This window comes from Vigna umbellata, chromosome 4 (genome assembly GCF_029865625.1).
Source record: "Vigna umbellata cultivar VRB3 chromosome 4, Vumbellata_1.0, whole genome shotgun sequence".
NCBI lineage: Eukaryota > Viridiplantae > Streptophyta > Magnoliopsida > Fabales > Fabaceae > Vigna > Vigna umbellata.
The window spans coordinates 58919732-58944568 of NC_142168.1; the positions used below are offsets into that span (position 1 = coordinate 58919732).

The window sequence follows — 24837 nt, forward strand, 5'->3', positions numbered from 1 at the left end:
CGCTAGTCAACATAGGGAAAAAGTTCTAAAAAGAACTCCCATCACAAGCCGATCGGCCAATAGAACAAGGACGACCTTCCCCAAGCTCATATAAGTCCTATACTTAACCTTGGCTAAAGCCAAACGGTTAACTCGGACTTAGGGAGCACTATGTATAGTATGATATCTAGGCCGAACGGTTAGCATCCAAGACCGATCAGTCTATCTACTATAGCAGCGCTCATCGACAACAACGCTCGTCAGCCAGGACAAACCGCGACAATGCTCGTCAATTATGTAGATACCGAACGGTCATACACTCAGCACCGTTCGGTCACCACTATAGCCAACAAGGGCAATCAAGTTTTATTAAATTGGGCTAGCGCTCATTGGGCCAAGTGTCCAGTGAATGATCAAAATAGTCAAAGATATCTGGTTAAAAGATATTCATAAAGTTGTTTATGAGCAACCGCCCGGATTTTAAGGGAAGTCTGTTTTCAACCACCCGAATTTATGGTAAGTCTGTTTGGCTTGTGACAACTTATAAATACAAGGTCAGAGACATCAACCAGGCAGGCTCAATTCATACTCCAAAACATTCCATTTACATTCTACTCATGTTATACTGAGTTCATAATACTCAATTACCATAATATCCATTTGTGAGCAACAGCTCCTTCAACAGACGCCTAACTTGAGCGTCGGAGTGCCTTTTGCAGGTATCTCTCCCCTCAGCTCGGACTTGAAGAACTTGGAGCAGGAGATTCAGAGGTCAGAAAAAGGAAAGCCACGTTAGAAAGGTTAGTGTCTCGGTCCCACAAAAATATCTACCGAAACAATATATACTACCAAGACAAACTATATACTTTATATACTTCACAATTTTGCTTGTGGAGGGTAATAGCATAAAACATCGTAGCTTAAAATAATATACAAAAGTATGTAACCTTGTGTGCTTGGAAAATAAATTTGAATGACTTAAAAAAATTGAAATACATAATATTTAAATTATTTATAATTAAAATCTTTGTATTTTTTAAATATTTTGTTTAGACATTAATTTAAATATTTTACATTTTAAATTTCTTATTTGGATAAAATAATTGATTTTTTTCTTTTAAGATAACATTTCATTTTGAAAATATGTATTTTAAAATTCAATTTAAATATATAATAATTTTTTTAAAATGTGTGTGCTTAATGTGTATATAAAGAAGGGGTGACTAATTGAATTTTTTTTTTTTTAGTGAATTTCAAATTTCATTGTTTTAGTTATTTAAAATAAATACTTTATTAAAAATTAAAATTTAAATTTTCTTTTAATTTCTGATTCCAAACAACTTATTTTATCTCAAAAATAAATAAATTATTACTTTCTTAAATTATCTCTTCCAAACACGTTATAATTAAAAGAGGGGAAGTATATAAACTAACCATGAAAACTGATTCTAACAACTTAACTACCTCAGTTTTGAGCTAATCCAAAATCATCCTCAAGTAATGGAGCAAGCATATACTCCACGGCTGATCTCTGTTTGCCCATTTCATTCAGAATCGCTAATTGAGCTTCCTCACAAGCTCTTGCATTTGGGAAACCAAGGGTCCAACTCCCATCTGCCCAATAATGATCAGGCATGCTCAGTTGGTTTCCTCTACCTTTGATTGAATAAAACTGTGGGTCAAACTCTCTGATTCGAAGATGCAACCATGAGGAGTGCTGCTCATCTATCTTAGGCTGCATCAACCAGGTGAAAGGGGTCAGTGAAACACAACGAAGAAATGAAAACATGATGAGTTGATAAAAGATTATCAAACCCTTGCCCCCCTAAAAGCTAAAAATTTATGGATTTCTCTGTTATTGTCTTTTGAATTTTAAAAATGAAAACCTGAGATGGAAAAATTGGAGTGCTTACGATAAAACTATATAAGGCCATGCGTGCACTCTCAAACAAAACAAAAAAGAGAGGAAAAAAACTCTAAAATGTCAGCAGAAACCGTAATGCTTGACAGCACTCTACCTGTATATCTCTGAGAAAAAAGAGGTAGCTTTGAAGACCAATTTAAAAAACGAGACAACAGAAAGTATATTCACATATTCACATGATTATTATTCTACTTATGTAATTAGACTAACATCATCAAAGACTATAAAAGCTCAGAAGGCCACAGAAATGTACACGTACACATAGCCCTGCCAACGGAGCAATTGCAATCACAACACCATGTCGACTGCGGAATGGGTGCTTCTCTGCTAGAAGCAACTTTCCAACTATTCCACTTGCTACTGGAATCACATATATATCCCTAATTTCAGAATTTGAAAATGAAATTCCACAAGGTAGTCCGTACTCTGCAACAGTTACATATGGTTAGAATTTACAGAAGAAAAAGAAATGCCGGAGGCAGAACCAAGTATATAGACAGGTGCCTACCCAACGAAACATTGGACCCAAAGCTAGCAGATGAAATATTTGAAGAACGAATTACTCCAGAATCATTGGTGGAACTGGAAATCATGTTCAACAATGGCTTCTCTGGCAATGCTCCTTTGAAAATAAATGTCCTCAACTGGATGTGGAGAACAAAAGCCTGAATAAACAACTGGTATTAGAAGTATGGAACAATGTAATGTTTTGGTCAAACAAGGAAATTCATGAGCTGATTAAATCCCCGCCAAAAATGCAGGAAACGTACGCATTTAAGATAAATTTGATAAAAACAAGAGAAAAAAGAGAATCCAGAGCCAAATACCAGAGATTATATTAAAGTTCGGCAGAACTTCATGCATAGTAAAAGAAAAGTGATACAAAGTTTATCAAGTCAACTTCAATGCCACAAGGGTGCGATGAAATATTTCATTAAACAATTCACAGCCTTCACTATTGGACTCTCTGGTTCATTAAACAAAACAGATTCAAAAAATACCTCCCCTCCTATATTTTCCTCCAACCAAACACTACGTAAAAGATGCTCCAGTTTTACAACGTAGTCATATTGAATTCCATTTGACAGAAGAAGCACAGGCAATATATGCCTCACTTTGCATTTATTATGCCTTATAAACTTTTTTATTTGGAAAGGTACACTTACCTCCTTTATTATGTGTAATTGCTCAAAAATCAGAAGGTACAGCAATAAGGAGAGTACATACTACATAATGTAAGTGATATTGGGTAATTTCTCAAAAAGTAGGGATGTCGGTAGGGTACGTACTGACCTCAGGGGATGCGAGTAAACTAATCACTCCGTTCCTTTTACTAGTTTCCTCTATAGTATCATCCGGTCTTCTATCCCTTCTACTCAAACTATCTTATGTTTAACACACTTTTTACACTTGTAACCCTGTCTTATATTTCCCTTTACCCACACAACAATCTCATCTCTGCAATTTGTTTTTCACTCCTGTTCGCACCGTCATACCAAATATTCTTTACCATAAAGCATTTTTGTAATACATGTCCACTTAAATTTTCCTAATTTTGGTCGGAACCTCTTTTATTTCAATTGTGAAACATTTATTCATCCCAATATTTTCCAGGCATCTACGATTGACTCACTATTACTCCTACACTTCCAATTGATCTAGCTCCTATGACTCCGGCAACATATGAAAATATTATCAAATGGTGTGAGACTCGTGATATAATAATAAGAGTGCCTTGGTGACACACTGGTAATTCATTTGTTTGTCCATCTCAATCTCTTTCTGTTGGTCATTGACTTCGGTGCAACTAATCATATATCCGGTAATCGTTCTCTTTTCTTTTTCTTTGCTATAGACAATTTGCCTTCATCAATTTTGCCTATGGTTGACAAAAAAAATCTTCGAGCATTAGAATCACCTAACCCCTCCCATCCATTATTGTAAATTGCCTGACGTAGTATGTTTTCCATGCAGATTTGTAACATATACACATTGTCTTTTTGCTCCAGTGTGCCCATGACTAGCCAGTGCCAAGGCTTGATGTAAAGTAAGAACATGGAAAGATGCAATGGGGCTGCATTGGTGCAGAGAAGATGCCTAAATACCAGTTGGTGCAGAGAAGCTGCTTTCGTAACATGCTTTGGGCTGTAATGACGTGTGTGCAAGGAAAGAGGTATACTTAATGTGGTTTTTGAGAAGCAGCATCGCTCTATTAGTATAGCTACGAGTGAAGCAATTCTTTCAACATCAGGGACTGCTATGCACACCCAGTTTGGCTCATAACAAAAGGCCTGTCGCAAATCTCCAACACATATATTGATAATAAATGTGAGCATGGTCTGCATAATTATTTGACAAATTGGAGAGTAAGGAGGTTCCAGGATTATAGGTCTTTGAAAAAGAAAAAGTGCTGAAAGTACAAAAATGAATTTGAGTAGGTTTGTTTTGGTCTGTAATATAAAGATCTCATGAGAAACCATAAGAATATCTAGGAGAGGGGAACTATGTAAATATTTTTTGGATAAGGGTTAGAACACCCAAGTGCTCTACTTTTGATATATCTTTTGCCTATCTATAAAAGAAAAAAAAAAGACTCGATTGACCCAACCGTATGATATCAGGTAGAATAGTTTGGTGTTGCATGTCAGTCACATGCCTTTACTATCTCTTTTCTTCACCATCGGTATGTGCATTTGCAGTCTTTCGAATGATAATTCATGCACAATTAGGACATCTTGGGTTGACAAAATTGAAGAAGATGGTGAAGTTCAAAACATTTCTCTAGTTTGAATTGTTAATCATGTTAGTTACAGAACATTTTCTGTCTTTTCCTGGTAGTCTTAATAAACAAGCTTCATCTCCATTTCGGGACAGTGTATTCTTGTTGGAGGTAACTTCATATAAAAAAATTAAGAAACAAAATGTTATGTCAAGTTCAAGTGTGGGAGTAGAAAACAAGCAACAACATTAGTCACTACTTTTGAGCTCATATTGCTAAAGCAACCCCTCATAAAGCTTAAATTTGAAGAAATTCTCAAATGTACTTTATATGTGACAACTAGGCAGCATTACACATTGTCTCTAATCATGTCTCTCATAATGAGAGAACCAAATATATTCAGGTAGATTGTCATTTCATAGGACAAAAGTTGGAGTGTAGAGACATTACTAGATTTGTCAAGTCCAAAGAAAAATCAACTGGCGTATGCACTAAGTTTCTAAGAGGACCAAGGATCAATCATATTTGCAAAAGTTAAGCACATACAACTTATTTGGTCAAGCTTGAGGAGAAGTGTAATAATTATAGAAATAAGGCGCAAATCATTTATGTATTATTAGGAACTTTTTGATTTTTTTTCTTGTATCATATCACTATTATTAGAATCAAATATCCTCTATTTATTATATTGGTATCATTTTCTCGATATAAACAGAGCAATGTTGTTGTCTAAAAAACCCAGAGTTTCAACTCAATATCTTTCTCTTTCCTATTGTTTAATAAGATCCTTATGATGTTGTAATATAGATCCAAAGATGCATAAACTATATGTAACTTGTGTTTGATCACCAATTTTCACCTCTAAATCAAACCTAATTCATGTCTTGTTGAACTTACATTTCATATCCATACACATACTTAAGAAATTTCAAAAGCCTTTTTCTACAACCCAAGTTTAGAGTTTAATCGTCTTAGCTAATCAACTACAACATGTACTTGTAAATGTATCAAATGCCGTATGAAACAGTGAAATCTGACTTAAACTTCTTATCCTTGTAATTTATATTCAAAACGAACAAAGTAATCAAACTAATATGAATCACAATTGGAAAAAAATATGACAGCACCTTCACTACATCAACCATCCTGTGCCATGCAAAATATGAAGCTCTTTGACCTGTCACAAACATTTTTTTATGAAATCATAAATATAAATAGTACTTGGTTCTGCCCAACATTAAGTAATGACAATACCATTGGTCGGTTGTTGGTGAAGAACAAGCTCCAACATGAATAATGGATCTTTGTATTGAGTAGGTTGTTCAAGAACTGCATGCAATAACAGGGATGCGCATTAGAAAAAAAGTATAGACCATTGTAAGCTAATTTCATATTAGTATAAGGTAATTTATATTAGTAGTACAATCTTAATCCCATCAGATGGACTGTTCTACCTGAATCAAACATCGCCATCGGAATCTATCAAAAACCAAAATTTCAATGACCTTCCTTTTTTTCCATTCAATTACAAAAATATGTATGCACCATGTTGGTCTATTTTAAGCATCTATTAGACTTGTTTTAACTGTTCAAATACCAAGTTACTCAAGAAGATAGTAGGCTCAATCTCTATGTGAACAAATTAATAAATACCTCTTTTACAGCTTTCCAATTCTGCAATTAGTGTATCTGGAATATGATCTAACCAAACTCCTTCAAGTTCTTTCATAAACTTTACACGTGACTGATCATAGGAAGTCTGCCGATGGAAACTAGAAACTATAAAACTTTAGAAATTTTGAACATAAACGAAATTTTTGTAATGGTACTTGTTACAAAACGAGATATAATTGTGGAATAATTTTCCTTGATTATTTGAGGAATAATACATAGGTATTTAAGAAGGAATAAATATCCTAATTAAAGAAATAAATCTCCTGAAATAAAAATCCCAATCACCTAATTTTAGGGATTTCAAATAATAAAATAAATATATAATATTTCCACATATTCTGACAGTACTCATGAACTTATAATAACATGGATAAATCAATGTTAAATCCCATAACATGTATACCTTATCCAAAATTAAAGATGTAATAAATTGACTGCATGTATACCCAAAATAATAAGTTAACATGTCAAGCATAGTTCGTGAATACATTTATCTATGTTTATTGCATACGTAACTAAGAGGCATTTAAACTACAACAGAGAAGAACAAGCTAAATAAAAGAGAGAGAAGAGGTTATGCAGAAGAACGTGCAAATGAATGGAGATGAAAAAAAGAAAAGAAAAAGGGAAGATCTTATACAATGGCAGTTGCCTAAGTTCAGGTTTTCATTGGGGAATGCTGGTACAGAATCGATGGGGTCAGAACTAGGGAATCAAAATTCAAAAATTTTATGCTGTGTGGATGTTGTTTACAATTTTGCAAGAGGCGTTATGCATAAATTTCAAACTGGAAATTGGAAATCAAATTTTGGAAGTTTGGAGGGAGAACCCAAAGCATATATGATCAAGAAAACAATACAATACAATCAGCAACATACTCATTAGTATGCCATGCTTGAGTGTAACATAACATAACAATTCAATGTGTCAGGATATGTACTTGAATGCGGAAACTAAGTTTAGAAATCAAACTGTGCATTTGGACAAGAGAACAATATTGATCCAGTGGTCAATATGCACACAGGAAAGGAGACATCTTCATGTTTTGTCTTTCATTTTTCTTTTTGGCAGAATCATAAATGTTAAAATCTACATCTATATGGAGAGATTATGGGAGAAGATCATAAGTTTTTCTTCTTTTAGCTTTTGTTCTCCTTTTTTTAAATGGTTTGAAGCAACCCAATTGCCTTTATTAATTATATTTGGTATTGCTGATAACAAAAGAAAAAGATATAACATAACAATTAACCCTCTATTGTTTAGTTCAAATTTTGGTTTCATCATGTGTCTTGTTTCTTGTTCATCTTAACATGTCATTAAAGCTTCTCTGACTAATGGTTTAAATTCTGCTTCTTTCATACCCCGTTAAGAAAAGTTGAAATTTGGCATAAGACAGGTGTATTTGTGTGTTACCCACATTACAAACCTGAAGAACTTTTGCATGACCTTTCATAAAATCTTTCATGTGTTTCAATTTAACAATGTGTTTCATGCATGACATTAGAAATGTTTTAGGACAGTTGATTCATGCTTAAGAACTTTTCTCCAATATTTCAAGATAGAATTCTTCCTTAGTCTTTGCATATTTAAATTGCTTCGAGAATTGTTAGTATGTAATTTAAAACCTTTATGCCAATCGATCCTTACTGATATATTAATATCTAATGGTAATTATTCAACCCTCTCGTCTCTTGTAATAGGATTTTTTTCTCAGCTGAAATGTTTTCTGTATGCATTAAAGTCCATATCTCTACAACGCATTCTCCTAATAGAAGTTCTTTTTCGGCACAAGATATGAGGTGTGTATGTGTATTGCTGACATTTCAAACCCAAAGGACTTTTTCGTGTGGTTGATGAACAAGATTTGTAATATAAAACCATTCACACCTACATTTGACAAGTATATTTGTACCAATAGTTGATTCATAAGAATAACATTAATAACTTTTCCGGAATTTATAATCAAAATTCTAGCTTGAACGAATATTTACGTACGTAAGTTGGCGTCTTTCTGTTATCAAAATAGCTATATATTTTGTGACATTTGTCATCTATCATACATGATAAAAAAACCATCGCTAAATATGTTTCTGGGCAATGATATGACCATTGTTTTAACCCACACAACGTGACATGATGACAATAACATGCATAATCGATCATCTTTAGATTTAAAGACAAAATTCTAGGTAGAACCTATAGTCCTAGAACATTAGGAGAAACAGTTTTTGGTCTGGCAGCTTTCATAATTTCATAACTAATCGTGAGATTAATGATACGCTTCTTCTGCATAATGACTAAAATATTGTACCTAAATTAGTACCTAGATAATCTTCTAGACTTGACAACTGATGGTAGAATTATTACTGAACCGAAACACCAGAAAGAAAAATAATCAAAAGCTATGGAAGTTTCCAAAATTGATACATCTTTAAATTTACTTTACCTAACCAAACTTGTAATAGTAAAATATGAGTATTTCTCCACGCAAGGAGACATCCAGTTGCAAATGTTAAGAAATTAGATTAAGTTGTTGAGCACTTACAGTGAATAGGAGAAGATTATCACTGTCAAGCTCCATTTTATGGAAGACCAGTAGCTTTTGCAGGCACCATCCCGCATGCCATAGCATCATTGTTGAGAGGGGTTGCTGGAAGGCTAAAACGTTCAGCAGTGCTTTTAAAATCTGTTAAATTTAAAAGGAGATGGTAACTTTGTTATTCTGCATGTTGTACAGAACCCAATTCTACTGAACCAACATAAACAGTAGTAAATAAAAAGGACAATTTGATCTAACACCTAAAAAGTAATGTTAGATATACCTAAGGCATAAATTTAATGTTTGATCTAACACATAAAATAATAATGTTAGATATACCTCAGGTATAAACTTAACGAAGATACTTCCATCCACAGTCTTAGATGTTGTGCCATGAGTCTGAAAAATGTACAAAGAAAGAATAAAATATAAAACGTATAATGGATCTGAAACAAACTGGTATCAGCTATTGACAAACAAGATATAAACGTATAATGGATCATGTATTAGATTTTTTAAAATCCAATCTAGATTTAATTGAGATCCACTCCTAACAAGATAGGTTTTAGTCACATCAAATGCCGCAGATTCCAAAATTTATAATATTTTTACAAAGAAATAATTTTTCTTTGTAATTTTCTAATTATAAATGCATGTAGTCCTATAATCGGTTTTAAAAGCAAAAATAAATAGAGAAAAAAGCATGTTAACAACAAGCATCAATTTGTGATTATGGAGGCTAGATGATGATTATATATGACTGGAGGGTAGCCATATTGCAAGAGATAGAGGAAGACCAAAACACCGGGCAAAACCATTAAAAAAGATTTAAAGGACAATGGTTTGTCTAAAGGCATGATGGACTCACTATAGAACATTATGGAATCATTTGGCCAATGTAGTCAATCCAACCTAGTTGGTGTTGTATTTTAGAACGGATAAAAAGCTCTGAAATTGTTTGAGCAAAATATACTGTTTTTAGAATAAATGATCCTTAACAGTTTACAGTGTCAGTAATAGATGTGCCACACCATGACATTCTGAAAATTGATGATCCTCTTCAATTTAAACGAATATGTCCATCAATACTTACCATCTCATCCCCCATCTCAGATAGCTTACTCATCAGTGACAAGTCACAATCAAGATCTACAAAACTTGCATGAAATTGAAATAAACAACAAATAACTCAGTGTTTATAATAAATAACTGTAAGACTACATAAATGAACAAAATTACACTACCTTTACTCTCAATCAGGATAAGCAAGAGAAATATTGAAGCTAACAATAGGCTTTGATCCTTACAGAAAAGAAAAGCAAATATTCCACTGCTGCAAAAGTAGCAATTTCATTATATGTATACTTAAATACACTGGAACATGACCACTCCTAAATACATTAATGATCTGTCTCAGTAAATGCTTCCTCCTGATGTCAGGAGCTGCATACCCATGCTGAAGAACAGGTTCTTGATGAAGATATAGAAGCATTAATTGCATCACAAGAAAAAGAGAAAATTAAAGTCGAATTGTAAAATGAAAATACAATCTTCAACAATTTTTGGATCTAACCTTCTCATGCATCACTATTGTATCAAAGCTCAAACAAAATCATTAAACTAACAAGAAATAAAGGAAAAACACAATACATTCCAAGGCTCAGGTAAATAATAATATATTATGATGAAGATGATGATCACCTTATGCAAATCTTCAATAAATCAATAGAAACCAATAATATCCAACGAGGACAAAACATGACATCAACCACCAACACATTTCCTATTATTTCTAATCTGGAAAAGTCATTTATCAGAAATCAATATGCATATACTAGTAAGGCTTGTCCTCTGATTCCCCCCGCAGGTCTTCCTACTGGTAGACATGCTCGGAAACAAAAAAGTATGAGACAAAGTAAAGGGAAAATCTCTCAACAGTATCAAGGTCTACAATGAAATTTACACATCAAAACAATCACAACCAACAAATCACCTACCTTTGGGAACAAATTTCACCATTTGGATTATAAATATTGATACTAGACATGAAACCTTCCCAATGAGCACCTAAATAGGTGCCGTTGATACTCTGAGATCCCTTTGACTCGGAAGCACTAGATATAACATTTTCCACTTCATTCAAGCACTTTGAAAAGGTTACAATATCATAATGGAAATCAGAAGTATTCCCTTCACTCAGACTTTTCACATTGAAGTTCAATATATGATACAGAAGAACAAAAGCCACATTGTTAATCGTGCTTCTTCCACCAACAACCTGGAGAAGGCGGGATATGATATATAGCGAAGTGATAGCAGATAAGTCAGATCCCTGGGGCAAAGATATAATTTTAATGAGTAACCATGTGAAAAAAAAAATTAGAATAAAATGCAAGTATGACAAGCCTAAATTACTGGAGTTTCCACCCAGACTTCTCTTCATATTTCTTTCCTTTCATAACAAATCTGTGTTGAACCTTTCAATTGGCACACTTTAAGAAGCATAGAAAATACAAGCACATGGGAGAGAAAATTATTTAAATATGATGGTGTGACAAATCTCTTCGATAATCATCTAAAATATGAATGAACTACTGAGAAGTATGAAGGAGGACTTTGTGGTTAGTTTAAATGATGATTTTCTCCTCTCATTCAATTGCGTAGAAGACAAAATTTCCATTTTACCATAATATAGATTAAATATTGGATTTAAGACCTCTAAAGAAAGAAGGGGAATAAGTCAGAAAGTAAGGATGTGTTCACCATGATTATAATTCAAGTTCTAGTATGCTTAACTCATTTAAAATCAAGCATGGATACTGCTTGGAACCAAGAATTGAAAAGAGAAAGGAAAGAAAGAATTGATTGAATGGAATGAAAAGAACAAGAAATAGGAGAGCACTCTCTCCTCCAATGGTTTCCCCCTTCACCAAGAGTTAATGCTTAATCTACAAATTAACATCCTTTTCGAGAAGGAAAAAGATGTTAATTTGTAGATTAAGCATTAACTCTTGGTGAAGGGGGAAACCATTGGAGGAGAGAGTGCTCTCCTATTTCTTGTTCTTTTCATTCCATTCAATCAAATTCTTTCTTTCCTTTCTCTTTCAATTCTTGGTTCCAAGCAGTATCCATGCTTGATTTTAAATGAGTTAAGCATACTAGAACTTGAATTATAATCATGGTGAACACATCCTTACTTTCTGACTTTATTCCCCTTCTTTCTTTAGAGGTCTTAAATCCAATATTTAATCTATATTATGGTAAAATGGAAATTTTGTCTTCTACGCAATTGAATGAGAGGAGAAAATCATCATTTAAACTAACCACAAAGTCCTCCTTCATACTTCTCAGTAGTTTCATTCATTTTTTAGATTTGATTATCGAAGAGATTTGTCACACCATCATATTTAAATAATTTTCTCTCCCATGTGCTTGTATTTTCTATGCTTCTTAAAGTGTGCCAATTGAAAGGTTCAACACAGATTTGTTATGAAAGGAAAGAAATATGAAGAGAAGTCTGGGTGGAAACTCCAGTAATTTAGGCTTGTCATACTTGCATTTTATTCTAATTTTTTTTTCACATGGTTACTCATTAAAATTATATCTTTGCCCCAGGGATCTGACTTATCTGCTATCACTTCGCTATATATCATATCCCGCCTTCTCCAGGTTGTTGGTGGAAGAAGCACGATTAACAATGTGGCTTTTGTTCTTCTGTATCATATATGAACTTCAATGTGAAAGTCTGAGTGAAGGGAATACTTCTGATTTCCATTATATATTGTAACCTTTTCAAAGTGCTTGAATGAAGTGGAAAATGTTATATCTAGTGCTTCCGAGTCAAGAGATCTCAGAGTATCAACGGCACCTATTTAGGTGCTCATTGGGAAGGTTTCATGTCTAGTATCAATATTTATAATCCAAATGGTGAAATTTGTTCCCAAAGGTAGGTGATTTGTTGGTTGTGATTGTTTTGAGTGTAAATTTCATTGTAGACCTTGATACTGTTGAGAGATTTTCCCTTTACTTTGTCTCATACTTTTTTGTTTCCGAGCATGTCTACCAGTAGGAAGACCTGCGGGGGGAATCAGAGGACAAGCCTTACTAGTATATGCATATTGATTTCTGATAAATGACTTTTCCAGATTAGAAATAATAGGAAATGTGTTGGTGGTTGATGTCATGTTTTGTCCTCGTTGGATATTATTGGTTTCTATTGATTTATTGAAGATTTGCATAAGGTGATCATCATCTTCATCATAATATATTATTATTTACCTGAGCCTTGGAATGTATTGTGTTTTTCCTTTATTTCTTGTTAGTTTAATGATTTTGTTTGAGCTTTGATACAATAGTGATGCATGAGAAGGTTAGATCCAAAAATTGTTGAAGATTGTATTTTCATTTTACAATTCGACTTTAATTTTCTCTTTTTCTTGTGATGCAATTAATGCTTCTATATCTTCATCAAGAACCTGTTCTTCAGCATGGGTATGCAGCTCCTGACATCAGGAGGAAGCATTTACTGAGACAGATCATTAATGTATTTAGGAGTGGTCATGTTCCAGTGTATTTAAGTATACATATAATGAAATTGCTACTTTTGCAGCAGTGGAATATTTGCTTTTCTTTTCTGTAAGGATCAAAGCCTATTGTTAGCTTCAATATTTCTCTTGCTTATCCTGATTGAGAGTAAAGGTAGTGTAATTTTGTTCATTTATGTAGTCTTACAGTTATTTATTATAAACACTGAGTTATTTGTTGTTTATTTCAATTTCATGCAAGTTTTGTAGATCTTGATTGTGACTTGTCACTGATGAGTAAGCTATCTGAGATGGGGGATGAGATGGTAAGTATTGATGGACATATTCGTTTAAATTGAAGAGGATCATCAATTTTCAGAATGTCATGTGTGGCACATCTATTACTGACACTGTAAACTGTTAAGGATCATTTATTCTAAAAACAGTATATTTGCTCAAACAATTTCAGAGCTTTTTATCCGTTCTAAAATACAACACCAACTAGGTTGGATTGACTACATTGGCCAAATGATTCCATAATGTTCTATAGTGAGTCCATCATGCCTTTAGACAAACCATTGTCCTTTAAATCTTTTTTAATGGTTTTGCCCGGTGTTTTGGTCTTCCTCTATCTCTTGCAATATGGCTACCTCCAGTCATATATAATCATCATCTAGCCTCCATAATCACAAATTGATGCTTGTTGTTAACATGCTTTTTTCTCTATTTATTTTTGCTTTTAAAACCGATTATAGGACTACATGCATTTATAATTAGAAAATTACAAAAAAATTATTTCTTTGTAAAATATTATAATTTTGGAATCTGCGGCATTTGATGTGACTAAAACCTATCTTGTTAGGAGTGGATCTCAATTAAATCTAGATTGGATTTTAAAAAATCTAATACATGATCCATTATACGTTTATATCTTGTTTGTCAATAGCTGATACCAGTTTGTTTCAGATCCATTATACGTTTTATATTTTATTCTTTCTTTGTACATTTTTCAGACTCATGGCACAACATCTAAGACTGTGGATGGAAGTATCTTCGTTAAGTTTATACCTGAGGTATATCTAACATTATTATTTTATGTGTTAGATCAAACATTAAATTTATGCCTTAGGTATATCTAACATTACTTTTAGGTGTTAGATCAAATTGTCCTTTTTATTTACTACTGTTTATGTTGGTTCAGTAGAATTGGGTTCTGTACAACATGCAGAATAACAAAGTTACCATCTCCTTTTAAATTTAACAGATTTTAAAAGCACTGCTGAACGTTTTAGCCTTCCAGCAACCCCTCTCAACAATGATGCTATGGCATGCGGGATGGTGCCTGCAAAAGCTACTGGTCTTCCATAAAATGGAGCTTGACAGTGATAATCTTCTCCTATTCACTGTAAGTGCTCAACAACTTAATCTAATTTCTTAACATTTGCAACTGGATGTCTCCTTGCGTGGAGAAATACTCATATTTTACTATTACAAGTTTGGTTAGGTAAAGTAAATTTAAAGATGTATCAATTTTGGAAACTTCCATAGCTTTTGATTATTTTTCTTTCTGGTGTTTCGGTTCAGTAATAATTCTACCATCAGTTGTCAAGTCTAGAAGATTATCTAGGTACTAATTTAGGTACAATATTTTAGTCATTATGCAGAAGAAGCGTATCATTAATCTCACGATTAGTTATGAAATTATGAAAGCTGCCAGACCAAAAACTGTTTCTCCTAATGTTCTAGGACTATAGGTTCTACCTAGAATTTTGTCTTTAAATCTAAAGATGATCGATTATGCATGTTATTGTCATCATGTCACGTTGTGTGGGTTAAAACAATGGTCATATCATTGCCCAGAAACATATTTAGCGATGGTTTTTTTATCATGTATGATAGATGACAAATGTCACAAAATATATAGCTATTTTGATAACAGAAAGACGCCAACTTACGTACGTAAATATTCGTTCAAGCTAGAATTTTGATTATAAATTCCGGAAAGTTATTAATGTTATTCTTATGAATCAACTATTGGTACAAATATACTTGTCAAATGTAGGTGTGAATGGTTTTATATTACAAATCTTGTTCATCAACCACACGAAAAGTCCTTTGGGTTTGAAATGTCAGCAATACACATACACCCTCATATCTTGTGCCGAAAAAGAACTTCTATTAGGAGAATGCGTTGTAGAGATATGGACTTTAATGCATACAGAAAACATTTCAGCTGAGAAAAAAATCCTATTACAAGAGACGAGAGGGTTGAATAATTACCATTAGATATTAATATATCAGTAAGGATCGATTGGCATAAGGTTTTAAATTACATACTAACAATTCTCGAAGCAATTTAAATATGCAAAGACTAAGGAAGAATTCTATCTTGAAATATTGGAGAAAAGTTCTTAAGCATGAATCAACTGTCCTAAAACATTTCTAATGTCATGCATGAAACACATTGTTAAATTGAAACACATGAAAGATTTTATGAAAGGTCATGCAAAAGTTCTTCAGGTTTGTAATGTGGGTAACACACAAATACACCTGTCTTATGCCAAATTTCAACTTTTCTTAACGGGGTATGAAAGAAGCAGAATTTAAACCATTAGTCAGAGAAGCTTTAATGACATGTTAAGATGAACAAGAAACAAGACACATGATGAAACCAAAATTTGAACTAAACAATAGAGGGTTAATTGTTATGTTTATCTTTTTCTTTGTTATCAGCAATACCAAATATAATTAATAAAGGCAATTGGGTTGCTTCAACCATTTAAAAAAAGGAGAACAAAAGCTAAAAGAAGAAAAACTTATGATCTTCTCCCATAATCTCTCCATATAGATGTAGATTTTAACATTTATGATTCTGCCAAAAAGAAAAATGAAAGACAAAACATGAAGATGTCTCCTTTCCTGTGTGCATATTGACCACTGGATCAATATTGTTCTCTTGTCCAAATGCACAGTTTGATTTCTAAACTTAGTTTCCGCATTCAAGTACATATCCTGACACATTGAATTGTTATGTTATGTTACACTCAAGCATGGCATACTAATGAGTATGTTGCTGATTGTATTGTATTGTTTTCTTGATCATATATGCTTTTGGTTCTCCCTCCAAACTTCCAAAATTTGATTTCCAATTTCCAGTTTGAAATTTATGCATAACGCCTCTTGCAAAATTGTAAACAACATCCACACAGCATAAAATTTTTGAATTTTGATTCCCTAGTTCTGACACCCATCGATTCTGTACAGCATTCCCAATGAAACCTGAACTTAGGCAACTGCCATTGTATAAGATCTTCCCTTTTTCTTTTCTTTTTTTCATCTCCATTCATTTGCCGTTCTTCTGCATAACCTCTTCTCTCTCTTTTATTTAGCTTGTGTTCTTCTCTGTTGTAGTTTAAATGCCTCTTAGTTACGTATGCAATAACATAGATAAATGTATTCACGAACTATGCTTGAGCATGTTAACTTATATTTTGGTATACATGCAGTCAATTTATTACATCTTTAATTTTGGATAAGGTATAACATGTTATGGATTTAACATTGATTTATCCATGTTATTATAAGTTCATGAGTACTGTCAGAATATGTGGAAATATTATATATTTATTTTTATTTGAAATCCCTAAAATTAGGTGATTGGGATTTTTATTTCAGGAGATTTATTTCTTTAATTAGGATATTTATTCCTTCTTAAATACCTATGTATTATTCCTCAAATAATCAAGGAAAATTATTCCACAATTATATCTCGTTTTGTAACAAGTACCATTACAAAAATTTCGTTTATGTTCAAAATTTCTAAAGTTTTATAGTTTCTAGTTTCCATCGGCAGACTTCCTATGATCAGTCACGTGTAAAGTTTATGAAAGAACTTGAAGGAGTTTGGTTAGATCATATTCCAGATACACTAATTGCAGAATTGGAAAGCTGTAAAAGAGGTATTTATTAATTTGTTCACATAGAGATTGAGCCTACTATCTTCTTGAGTAACTTGGTATTTGAACAGTTAAAACAAGTCTAATAGATGCTTAAAATAGACCAACATGGTGCATACATATTTTTGTAATTGAATGGAAAAAAAAGGAAGGTCATTGAAATTTTGGTTTTTGATAGATTCCGATGGCGATGTTTGATTCAGGTAGAACAGTCCATCTGATGGGATTAAGATTGTACTACTAATATAAATTACCTTATACTAATATGAAATTAGCTTACAATGGTCTATACTTTTTTTCTAATGCGCATCCCTGTTATTGCATGCAGTTCTTGAACAACCTACTCAATACAAAGATCCATTATTCATGTTGGAGCTTGTTCTTCACCAACAACCGACCAATGGTATTGTCATTACTTAATGTTGGGCAGAACCAAGTACTATTTATATTTATGATTTCATAAAAAATGTTTGTGACAGGTCAAAGAGCTTCATATTTTGCATGGCACAGGATGGTTGATGTAGTGAAGGTGCTGTCATATTTTTTTCCAATTGTGATTCATATTAGTTTGATTACTTTGTTCGTTTTGAATATAAATTACAAGGATAAGAAGTTTAAGTCAGATTTCACTGTTTCATACGGCATTTGATACATTTACAAGTACATGTTGTAGTTGATTAGCTAAGACGATTAAACTCTAAACTTGGGTTGTAGAAAAAGGCTTTTGAAATTTCTTAAGTATGTGTATGGATATGAAATGTAAGTTCAACAAGACATGAATTAGGTTTGATTTAGAGGTGAAAATTGGTGATCAAACACAAGTTACATATAGTTTATGCATCTTTGGATCTATATTACAACATCATAAGGATCTTATTAAACAATAGGAAAGAGAAAGATATTGAGTTGAAACTCTGGGTTTTTTAGACAACAACATTGCTCTGTTTATATCGAGAAAATGATACCAATATAATAAATAGAGGATATTTGATTCTAATAATAGTGATATGATACAAGAAAAAAATCAAAAAGTTCCTAATAATACATAAATGATTTGCGCCTTATTTCTATAATTATTACACTTCTCCTCAAGCTTGACCAAATAAGTTGTATGTGCTTAACTTTTGCAAATATGATTGATCCTTGGTCCTCTTAGAAACTTAGTGCATACGCCAGTTGATTTTTCTTTGGACTTGACAAATCTAGTAATGTCTCTACACTCCAACTTTTGTCCTATGAAATGACAATCTACCTGAATATATTTGGTTCTCTCATTATGAGAGACATGATTAGAGACAATGTGTAATGCTGCCTAGTTGTCACATATAAAGTACATTTGAGAATTTCTTCAAATTTAAGCTTTATGAGGGGTTGCTTTAGCAATATGAGCTCAAAAGTAGTGACTAATGTTGTTGCTTGTTTTCTACTCCCACACTTGAACTTGACATAACATTTTGTTTCTTAATTTTTTTATATGAAGTTACCTCCAACAAGAATACACTGTCCCGAAATGGAGATGAAGCTTGTTTATTAAGACTACCAGGAAAAGACAGAAAATGTTCTGTAACTAACATGATTAACAATTCAAACTAGAGAAATGTTTTGAACTTCACCATCTTCTTCAATTTTGTCAACCCAAGATGTCCTAATTGTGCATGAATTATCATTCGAAAGACTGCAAATGCACATACCGATGGTGAAGAAAAGAGATAGTAAAGGCATGTGACTGACATGCAACACCAAACTATTCTACCTGATATCATACGGTTGGGTCAATCGAGTCTTTTTTTTTTCTTTTATAGATAGGCAAAAGATATATCAAAAGTAGAGCACTTGGGTGTTCTAACCCTTATCCAAAAAATATTTACATAGTTCCCCTCTCCTAGATATTCTTATGGTTTCTCATGAGATCTTTATATTACAGACCAAAACAAACCTACTCAAATTCATTTTTGTACTTTCAGCACTTTTTCTTTTTCAAAGACCTATAATCCTGGAACCTCCTTACTCTCCAATTTGTCAAATAATTATGCAGACCATGCTCACATTTATTATCAATATATGTGTTGGAGATTTGCGACAGGCCTTTTGTTATGAGCCAAACTGGGTGTGCATAGCAGTCCCTGATGTTGAAAGAATTGCTTCACTCGTAGCTATACTAATAGAGCGATGCTGCTTCTCAAAAACCACATTAAGTATACCTCTTTCCTTGCACACACGTCATTACAGCCCAAAGCATGTTACGAAAGCAGCTTCTCTGCACCAACTGGTATTTAGGCATCTTCTCTGCACCAATGCAGCCCCATTGCATCTTTCCATGTTCTTACTTTACATCAAGCCTTGGCACTGGCTAGTCATGGGCACACTGGAGCAAAAAGACAATGTTTATATGTTACAAATCTGCATGGAAAACATACTACGTCAGGCAATTTACAATAATGGATGGGAGGGGTTAGGTGATTCTAATGCTCGAAGATTTTTTTTGTCAACCATAGGCAAAATTGATGAAGGCAAATTGTCTATAGCAAAGAAAAAGAAAAGAGAACGATTACCGGATATATGATTAGTTGCACCGAAGTCAATGACCAACAGAAAGAGATTGAGATGGACAAACAAATGAATTACCAGTGTGTCACCAAGGCACTCTTATTATTATATCACGAGTCTCACACCATTTGATAATATTTTCATATGTTGCCGGAGTCATAGGAGCTAGATCAATTGGAAGTGTAGGAGTAATAGTGAGTCAATCGTAGATGCCTGGAAAATATTGGGCGGATGAATAAATGTTTCACAATTGAAATAAAAGAGGTTCCGACCAAAATTAGGAAAATTTAAGTGGACATGTATTACAAAAATGCTTTATGGTAAAGAATATTTGGTATGACGGTGCGAACAGGAGTGAAAAACAAATTGCAGAGATGAGATTGTTGTGTGGGTAAAGGGAAATATAAGACAGGGTTACAAGTGTAAAAAGTGTGTTAAACATAAGATAGTTTGAGTAGAAGGGATAGAAGACCGGATGATACTATAGAGGAAACTAGTAAAAGGAACGGAGTGATTAGTTTACTCGCATCCCCTGAGGTCAGTACGTACCCTACCGACATCCCTACTTTTTGAGAAATTACCCAATATCACTTACATTATGTAGTATGTACTCTCCTTATTGCTGTACCTTCTGATTTTTGAGCAATTACACATAATAAAGGAGGTAAGTGTACCTTTCCAAATAAAAAAGTTTATAAGGCATAATAAATGCAAAGTGAGGCATATATTGCCTGTGCTTCTTCTGTCAAATGGAATTCAATATGACTACGTTGTAAAACTGGAGCATCTTTTACGTAGTGTTTGGTTGGAGGAAAATATAGGGAGGGGAGGTATTTTTTGAATCTGTTTTGTTTAATGAACCAGAGAGTCCAATAGTGAAGGCTGTGAATTGTTTAATGAAATATTTCATCGCACCCTTGTGGCATTGAAGTTGACTTGATAAACTTTGTATCACTTTTCTTTTACTATGCATGAAGTTCTGCCGAACTTTAATATAATCTCTGGTATTTGGCTCTGGATTCTCTTTTTTCTCTTGTTTTTATCAAATTTATCTTAAATGCGTACGTTTCCTGCATTTTTGGCGGGGATTTAATCAGCTCATGAATTTCCTTGTTTGACCAAAACATTACATTGTTCCATACTTCTAATACCAGTTGTTTATTCAGGCTTTTGTTCTCCACATCCAGTTGAGGACATTTATTTTCAAAGGAGCATTGCCAGAGAAGCCATTGTTGAACATGATTTCCAGTTCCACCAATGATTCTGGAGTAATTCGTTCTTCAAATATTTCATCTGCTAGCTTTGGGTCCAATGTTTCGTTGGGTAGGCACCTGTCTATATACTTGGTTCTGCCTCCGGCATTTCTTTTTCTTCTGTAAATTCTAACCATATGTAACTGTTGCAGAGTTCGGACTACCTTGTGGAATTTCATTTTCAAATTCTGAAATTAGGGATATATATGTGATTCCAGTAGCAAGTGGAATAGTTGGAAAATTGCTTCTAGCAGAGAAGCACCCATTCCGCAGTCGACATGGTGTTGTGATTGCAATTGCTCCGTTGGCAGGGCTATGTGTACGTGTACATTTCTGTGGCCTTCTGAGCTTTTATAGTCTTTGATGATGTTAGTCTAATTACATAAGTAGAATAATAATCATGTGAATATGTGAATATACTTTCTGTTGTCTCGTTTTTTAAATTGGTCTTCAAAGCTACCTCTTTTTTCTGAGATATACAGGTAGAGTGCTGTCAAGCATTACGGTTTCTGCTGACATTTTAGAGTTTTTTTCCTCTCTTTTTTGTTTTGTTTGAGAGTGCACGCATGGCCTTATATAGTTTTATCGTAAGCACTCCAATTTTTCCATGTCAGGTTTTCATTTTTAAAATTCAAAAGACAATAACAGAGAAATCCATAAATTTTTAGCTTTTAGGGGGGCAAGGGTTTGATAATCTTTTATCAACTCATCATGTTTTCATTTCTTCGTTGTGTTTCACTGACCCCTTTCACCTGGTTGATGCAGCCTAAGATAGATGAGCAGCACTCCTCATGGTTGCATCTTCGAATCAGAGAGTTTGACCCACAGTTTTATTCAATCAAAGGTAGAGGAAACCAACTGAGCATGCCTGATCATTATTGGGCAGATGGGAGTTGGACCCTTGGTTTCCCAAATGCAAGAGCTTGTGAGGAAGCTCAATTAGCGATTCTGAATGAAATGGGCAAACAGAGATCAGCCGTGGAGTATATGCTTGCTCCATTACTTGAGGATGATTTTGGATTAGCTCAAAACTGAGGTAGTTAAGTTGTTAGAATCAGTTTTCATGGTTAGTTTATATACTTCCCCTCTTTTAATTATAACGTGTTTGGAAGAGATAATTTAAGAAAGTAATAATTTATTTATTTTTGAGATAAAATAAGTTGTTTGGAATCAGAAATTAAAAGAAAATTTAAATTTTAATTTTTAATAAAGTATTTATTTTAAATAACTAAAACAATGAAATTTGAAATTCACTAAAAAAAAAAAATTCAATTAGTCACCCCTTCTTTATATACACATTAAGCACACACATTTTAAAAAAATTGTTATATATTTAAATTGAATTTTAAAATACATATTTTCAAAATGAAATGTTATCTTAAAAGAAAAAAATCAATTATTTTATCCAAATAAGAAATTTAAAATGTAAAATATTTAAATTAATGTCTAAACATAATATTTAAAAAATACAAAGATTTTAATTATAAATAATTTAAATATTATGTATTTCAATTTTTTTAAGTCATTCAAATTTATTTTCCAAGCACACAAGGTTACATACTTTTGTATATTATTTTAAGCTACGATGTTTTATGCTGTTACCCTCCACAAGCAAAATTGTGAAGTATATAAAGTATATAGTTTGTCTTGGCAGTATATATTGTTTCGGTAGATATTTTTGTGGGACCGAGACACTAACCTTTCTAACGTGGTTTCCTTTTTCTGACCTCTGAATCTCTTGCTTCAAGTTCTTCAAGTCCGAACTGAGGGGAGAGATACCTGCAAAAGGCACTCCGACGCTCAAGTTAGGCGTCTGTTGAAGGAGCTGTTGCTCACAAATGGATATTATGGTAATTGAGTATTATGAACTCAGTATAACATGAGTAGAATGTAAATGGAATGTTTTGGAGTATGAATTGAGCCTGCCTGGTTGATGTCCCTGACCTTGTATTTATAAGTTGTCACAAGCCAAACAGACTTACCATAAATTCGGGTGGTTGAAAACAGACTTCCCTTAAAATCCGGGCGATTGCTCATAAACAGCTTTATGAATATCTTTTAACCAGATATCTTTGACTATTTTGATCATTCACTAGACACTTGGCCCAATGAGCGCTAGCCCAATTTAATAAACGATTGCCTTTGTTGGCTATAGTGGTGACCGAACGGTGCTGAGTGTATGACCGTTCGATATCTACATAATTGACGAGCATTGTCGCGGTTTGTCCTGGCTGACGAGCGTTGTTGTCGATGAGCGCTGCTACAGTAGATAGACCGATCGGTCTTGGATGCTAACCGTTCGGCCTAGATATCATACTATACATATGCTCCCTAAGTACGAGTTAACCGTTTGGCTTTAGCCAAGGTTAAGTATAGGACTTATATGAGCTTGGGGAAGGTCGTCCTTGTTCTATTGGCCGATCGGCTTGTGATGGGAGTTCTTTTTAGAACTTTTTCCCTATGTTGACTAGCACTTTGATAGCCTTTTGTTTACCTGCAATATGAAGTCGACTGACTGAATACTTTTTGGACCAAATGGTCGAATGTCTGTGAAGTCGAACAGTCTAGTACTTGTGAGACTGCATGGCTGAGCACTTTTGAGCACTTTTGAGGCCGAATGGCCGTGTACTTGTGAATGCGTATGAGCGAGCGTTCGTCGAGGAAATGCCTTTATCGTTCGGATGATAGTCCATGAGGGACTATCTTCACCGCTTTGGTTTATATAGTCTAGGGAGGACTGTCGTTAGCGCTTGGTTTATAGTCCATAAGGGACTGTCTTTGATTTATAGTCCATGGGGAACTGTGTTTGATTATAGTCCCCGGGGAACTGTCTTTTGATTTATAGTCCATGAGGGACTGTCTTTGATTTATAGTCCATGGGGGACTGTCTTTACTGCTCGGTTTATAATCCATGGGGACTGTCTTTGATTTATAGTCCATGGGGGCCTGTCTTTGATTTATAGTCCATGGGGGACTGTTTTTACTGCTCGGTTTATAGTCCATGGGAGACTGTCTTTACTGCTCGGTTTATAGTCCATGCGGGACTGTCTTTGATTTATAGTCCATGGGGGACTGTTTTTGATTTATAGTCCATGGGGGACTGTTTTTGCCGTTCGATTTTGAACGTTCCCTGAGTTTTGTGGACGACCCTATAAAGCCGATTGGTCGAGTATCTGTGAGGCCAACGGGACCGAGTGCCTGTGAGGCCGGATGGCGAGCGCTTGTGAGGCCAGATGGCTGAACGCCGGTGAGGCCGGATGGTCGCGCGCCTGTGAATCCTCATGGTCGAGCGCCTGTGAGGCCTGATGGCCGAGCGCCTGTGAGGCTGGATGGTCGAGCACCTGTGAGGCTTGATGGCCAAGCGCCTGTGACGCCGAACGACGGAGTCGAATGCATGGGATGCTGAATTGCTGAATACATGTAAGGCCGAACAGTCAAATGCATTTGATAAAGCGTGATGGCAGTGTCATAAAGGTTTTATTCCAGCAAAAGAATTTAAACAACAAAAGTCTATGCCTTAAGAAATTGAAATAAGCATGATAGTAATGTTCACGTAAACTTTGAGAGTTGTTGCTCGTCACATGTTAGGAAGGAATTTTTATCATCTCTTTTAGTCGATACGGCCTCGAATTGAGCGGTAAAGGCTCTGACTGCGGCTACGACTTCGCCTGTGTCTTCGTTCGGTCTTCGGTTTCTCTATGCTGAGACTTTTTTCTGGTAGGA

The 24837-nt window shown here is 34.1% G+C and overlaps 2 protein-coding genes across 2 annotated transcripts; one reads left to right on the forward strand and one right to left on the reverse strand.

Moving 5' to 3' along the window:
• Positions 1 to 539: 539 nt before the first annotated feature.
• LOC148200715 (protein TRANSPARENT TESTA 9-like) lies at positions 540 to 12177 on the reverse strand. Its single transcript, XM_088113031.1, has 13 exons — positions 12160 to 12177; positions 10833 to 11167; positions 10080 to 10168; positions 9929 to 9984; positions 9175 to 9234; positions 8842 to 8982; positions 6276 to 6381; positions 5877 to 5951; positions 5750 to 5799; positions 2412 to 2568; positions 2163 to 2329; positions 1444 to 1714; positions 540 to 729 (listed from the first exon to the last, which is right to left on the reverse strand). Exons 1-12 carry the CDS (start codon positions 12175 to 12177, stop codon positions 1445 to 1447), a joined length of 1524 nt encoding a protein of 507 aa, XP_087969157.1. The 3' UTR covers positions 540 to 729; position 1444.
• Positions 12178 to 12690: 513 nt separating this feature from the next.
• LOC124834682 (protein TRANSPARENT TESTA 9-like) lies at positions 12691 to 23052 on the forward strand. Its single transcript, XM_088114508.1, has 12 exons — positions 12691 to 12781; positions 13445 to 13533; positions 13629 to 13684; positions 14372 to 14431; positions 14623 to 14763; positions 17212 to 17317; positions 17643 to 17717; positions 17794 to 17843; positions 21028 to 21184; positions 21267 to 21433; positions 21880 to 22150; positions 22863 to 23052. Exons 1-11 carry the CDS (start codon positions 12732 to 12734, stop codon positions 22147 to 22149), a joined length of 1221 nt encoding a protein of 406 aa, XP_087970634.1. The 5' UTR covers positions 12691 to 12731; the 3' UTR covers position 22150; positions 22863 to 23052.
• The last annotated feature ends 1785 nt before the right edge of the window (positions 23053 to 24837 follow it).